At 37.4% G+C, this 5,036-nt stretch overlaps 1 protein-coding gene across 1 annotated transcript; it reads left to right on the top strand.

Annotated features, from left to right (window-relative positions):
* Positions 1-1,460: 1,460 nt before the first annotated feature.
* lsm10 (LSM10, U7 small nuclear RNA associated) lies at positions 1,461-4,065 on the top strand (the record flags this gene model as incomplete). The annotated part of the gene is made up of 2 exons (XM_083982288.1): positions 1,461-1,467; positions 3,662-4,065. Exon 2 carries the CDS (start codon positions 3,670-3,672, stop codon positions 4,063-4,065), a length of 396 nt encoding a protein of 131 aa, XP_083838414.1. The 5' UTR covers positions 1,461-1,467; positions 3,662-3,669.
* Positions 4,066-5,036: the final 971 nt, after the last annotated feature.

Genomic DNA, 5,036 nt, shown 5'->3' with positions numbered 1-5,036 from the left:
CCTCTGACCTCATCGCCCCCGACGACGACGACGATGTCAGTGAGGACGTTTAGAGGCTTTAAAGGCTGAGTCTGTAAAATGTTGGTGAAACTGTGACATCCAACGTTCAGTCACTCACTAACCCATTTATGAACGTGAAACTCTTGAATCCTGCTCTCTGATTGGCTGGATCTTCCCTTCAGGCCGCCGTACAAACATGGCGGCGCAAGATGGCGACGCTCTCTAAAGCAAAGACCCGGTTATATGTAGGAATAAAAGAAGAATCATGAGGCTATGGAAACCATTTTATAGCGATTATACACTGATACTAATATATTCAGATTTTAACAATAAACCTTGACAATTATTTACAGACTGGACCTTTAAAGGGTTAAATCACACAGTCACATGATCTCACACTGAGGAACATCCAGCGTCTCCTAGCAACAAACATCTGACTCTGATGATGCTGTGGATTCACAGATAACAGACGTGTGCAGAGACGAATAGATAGATAGATAGATAGATAGAGCAGAAGTACTACAGTTCCCATGATGCATTAGTTCAACAAAGTTATGTGAAATAAACTGTGTTCTCATATAGTCTCTTGTTTTTAATCATATCAAATAAAATAAAGTATATATATATAAATATATATATATATATATATATATTTAAATAAATATATATATATATATATTTATAGCTCTGGAAACAATGAAGAGACCACTCCCAAAATAATCAGTTTCTCTGGTTTTACTATTTATAGGTAGCCTATGTGTCTGCGTAAAATTCAATTAAAATAAATTGTTTTGTTCTATCAACTACCGACAACATTTCTCCCAAAATTGAAATAAAAATATTGTCATTTAGAGCTTTTATTGGCTAATGACTAAAATATAGTCTAAATAACACAAATATCAAGTCTTTTCAGACCTTGAATAATAATAATAATAATAATAATAATAATAATAATAATAATAATAATAATAATAATAATAATGCAAAGAAAACATGTTGATATTTATTCCTAAGAATATTGTAACTCAGGAAGAGTTTATAAAGCAGTTGTAGTGGGATAATGTCGATGTTTAATCCAGCAGTGGTTTTTATATAAAACCAGATGTGCATCAGGTGATGACCTCATCAGGTGATGACCTCATCAGTGTCTCATTAAGGAGAATGAGTTAAAAAAGAAAAGAGAAGAATGAGTCATACATGTAGAGATGCTTAGTTTACATGTTTATCATAGACATACTGTATATACTGTGTCTATCTGAGCTGCTGTTCCCGCCGCCGCCTGCAGAGGGCGCTGTGGTTTTTCCTTTGTGTTTTCTTTTTGTCTGACGCAAAGTGTGACGTCATGACGCTGCCGTTTCCCCGGTGACGCTCCTCGTGCGGGAAAAACAACTTGTTGACAACGGTCGGTGTTTGTTTCAGACTGTGGGACAGAGGAGAGAGACAGAGGAGAGAGACAGAGACGTACAGGTGAGGAGAGGAGAGTCACGTCACACACACCTGAGCTCTGCTGCACGCGGGCTGACGCCGCGATGACGTCGTTCATCAGACTGATGAGGCTAACGGCTAACGGCTAAGCTAACAGCTGTGAGTCAGAGCCAATGAGGGCGACGGAGCTATCGATCAATAATCAGTCATCAATAATAACCTGAGCTGTCAGTCAGTGTTGTCACCATGGTAACGGTTAAACACCTGGAGCGTGTTACTCCAGATGAACTCTGTGATGATGATGATGCTGTCAACTGTAAACTATATGACTGCTGCAGAGTCCACATGTGTTGAATGAATGAATGAATGAATTAATACTTTATTTCAAACATGTGAATAACATCTTACACTTGAAGCACTAGTGGATAAAAAGCTTGTATGTTTGAAAAGGAACAGGAAGAAGCATCAGCTTATTAACTCCTCTCCCTTCTCCACCTAGAATCCTGGTTATCTGACTTCCTGTATATCCTGGTTTTTTGTTTTTGTGTGTTGAAAGGAAGTTAAAGTTTCTCTCTGTAGAGCCTGGTGCACAGCCTATAACTCTAACATATATATATATATATATATATATATATATATATATATATATATATATATATATATATATTATATATATATATATTATATATATATATATATAACCTCTGTAGAGTCTAGTGTTCACCACTACACAGCCTATAACTCTAATAATATACCTCTGGTGCAGGTCTAGTGGAGGTTAGATGATGAATAAGATGAAGGTTGAGTATAATGACGCTTCGTATCTTGCTGTAGTTTCCTCAGTGGGACAGTGTGAGACAGTGTGAGACAGTGTGAGCTGTTAGTTTGTGTCCTGTCATGTAGAGGAGACCGGGGACGGTTGTTGCAACAAGCCTCATTTCTCCAGATCAGTTTCAAATGTGTTTATTGTGAAGCAGACAGTTTATCAAATATACATCCATCTTGGTTTATGCAATGCTTCAATATTTTGTAATATAAGTACTGTAGTAACAAAGGTGTCCTACGAATAAGTAAATAAATGAAAAACAATAGATGGGAGAAAAATCAGAAAAATATACAAAAATAAGTAAATGAATACATTTATTGAAATAAATAAATAATAATAACTCCCTCCCTGACCCACCCAGTACTATCACTCTGCTCTCAGATTTACTACCGGGGATAGATATGACACTCATCATTGCTTACTATATGAAACAGTTGCTAACCCTTATTCATTTCCAAACTATTTTCAAATTTCATACTATGAATGAATGAATGAATGTATTTTATTTTCGAACATGTATAAAAATAAAAATAAAAGAAATTGTATGTAACTATTGTACATACAATAGATAGAAAAAAAGAGAAAAAAACCAAACAAAATATTAAAATAAAGAGCTAAGACATAACAAAACACCGCACATTGTTCGAAAAAGGAAGTGGGAAGAAGTACAATACTTATTTTAATTTCCCACCCCTTTTATCTGCTCTTTGGTTTGCAACTATACATCCTAACTACAGTACATAATAGACCTATATAAGTATATACCATGTGTAACCTTAATAAATATCTATATAAATATATAATTACAAAATTAAATATATACTACATCATTATCCATATAAGTATATAATTACAAAAATATATTCTATATAAATATCTATATAACCAAAATAAATACATGCTACATACATAACATCATTAATATAAATATAAATATATAAGCTATCTCCATAACTAAATCTTTACCCTCTATACCATATACTAAGTTAGTTACAATATATCAATCAACGCTATTCTACAGTTTATATAAATTTAACCCTTATCATCCTCTATTAACATGCTTCCTCTTCCATATACTTGTGTAAAATAAATTTTTTGTACCTTTTTTTAAACAGATTTATATTTGCACTTTGTTTTATTTCTGTCCCCAGACTGTTCCACAAATTCACTCCACAGCTCGAGACGCACATACTTTTCATGTTTGTTCGGACTTTCGGTTTCTTAAAATTTAGTTCTCCCCTTAGATTATAACCCCCTTTTATAGTATTATTGTAAGACAATGCATATTTTAGGAATACTTCGCTTATTGAGACAAAAATCTAAAGTTAATTAGTGAAATGTAATGTGTGTTTAATATGTTGCAACTGTCCCCACAGAAAGAATCTCAATAACCCTCTGGTCTGTCTGCAGGCGTCTCCATGGCGACGGAGGAGGAGGAGGGCTCCCATTGGGCGGTGCAGTCGCTGCGTGAGCGGACGATCGCGGAGAACAGCCTGGTGGTGCTGCTGCAGGGTCTCCATGGCGACGTGACCACGGTGGAGCTGCGTGACGAGAGCACGGCGAGGGGGCGTGTCCTCAACGTCGACGCCTTCATGAACATCCGCATGGAGGCGGTGCTCTACCGCCATCGCCACGGCAACGAGGCGCGGCTGCAGCAGCTGTTCATCACCGGGAGGAACGTCCGCTACGTCCACATCCCAGATCACCGCGCCGTCGCCACGACGATACAGCAGCAGCTCCACAAGATCCACCGCACAAGACACTTCGCCCGCGACGGAGGAGGAAGGAAGGAGTTCCTCCACAAGACGACATGATTATTGATTATTGATCAGAAGTTTGACTCTTTATTAGTTTGAAACAGATTCATGATGATTATTATTATTATTATTAGATTATTGATTATGGATTAACTTTGTTTTCTGGATGAAAATCTGAATCTGAGTGTGTAATTAAAACGTCTGTCAATCATGAAACTAACACAGTGTCTGTTGTTGAGTCCATCTGTGTGTGTGTGTGTGTGTGTGTGTGTGTGTGTGTGTGTGTGTGTGAGTCATGATCTAGTGTGTCACTCTGAGCTGTGATTTCAGATTTATTTATTTATTTTAAATGTGAACAGTTCATATTGATGGACATTGACATGTAAATCTGTGGGGTTGTAGCCAAGTGGCTGATTTCCATCCCCAGTCCCATTGGCAGGTTGATGTTACACATAAAAACAATGAAGATAAAAAGTCCAAGAGGCAGAACTAGGACAATAAAACACCTTGACATGTTACACAAAACATATGAAGGACATAAACCAGCAGTTAACTGACCATAGACGGTTAAAAGAGTGGGTAAGGGGACCAACAGATTACTGAGGAGTTATAAAGAGCTACAGTGCTAGTTAAAGAGCTACAGTGCTAGTTAAAGAGCTACAGTGCTACAGTGCTAGTTAAAGAGCTACAGTGCTAGTTAAAGAGCTACAGTGCTAGTTAAAGAGCTACAGCGCTAGTTAAAGAGCTATGTGCTAGTTAAAGAGCTACAGCGCTAGTTAAAGAGCTACAGCGCTAGTTAAAGAGCTACAGCGCTAGTTAAAGAGCTACAGCGCTAGTTAAAGGGCTACAGTGCTAGTTAAAGAGCTACAGCGCTAGTTAAAGAGCTATGTGCTAGTTAAAGAGCTACAGCGCTAGTTAAAGAGCTACAGCGCTAGTTAAAGAGCTACAGCGCTAGTTAAAGAGCTACAGTGCTAGTTAAAGAGCTACAGCGCTAGTTAAAGGGCTACAGTGCTAGTTAAAGAGCTACA

Source organism: Trachurus trachurus (genome assembly GCF_905171665.1).
Source record: "Trachurus trachurus genome assembly, chromosome: 11".
Taxonomy (NCBI): domain Eukaryota; kingdom Metazoa; phylum Chordata; class Actinopteri; order Carangiformes; family Carangidae; genus Trachurus; species Trachurus trachurus.
This window is presented reverse-complemented; position numbering and strand designations above follow the sequence as displayed.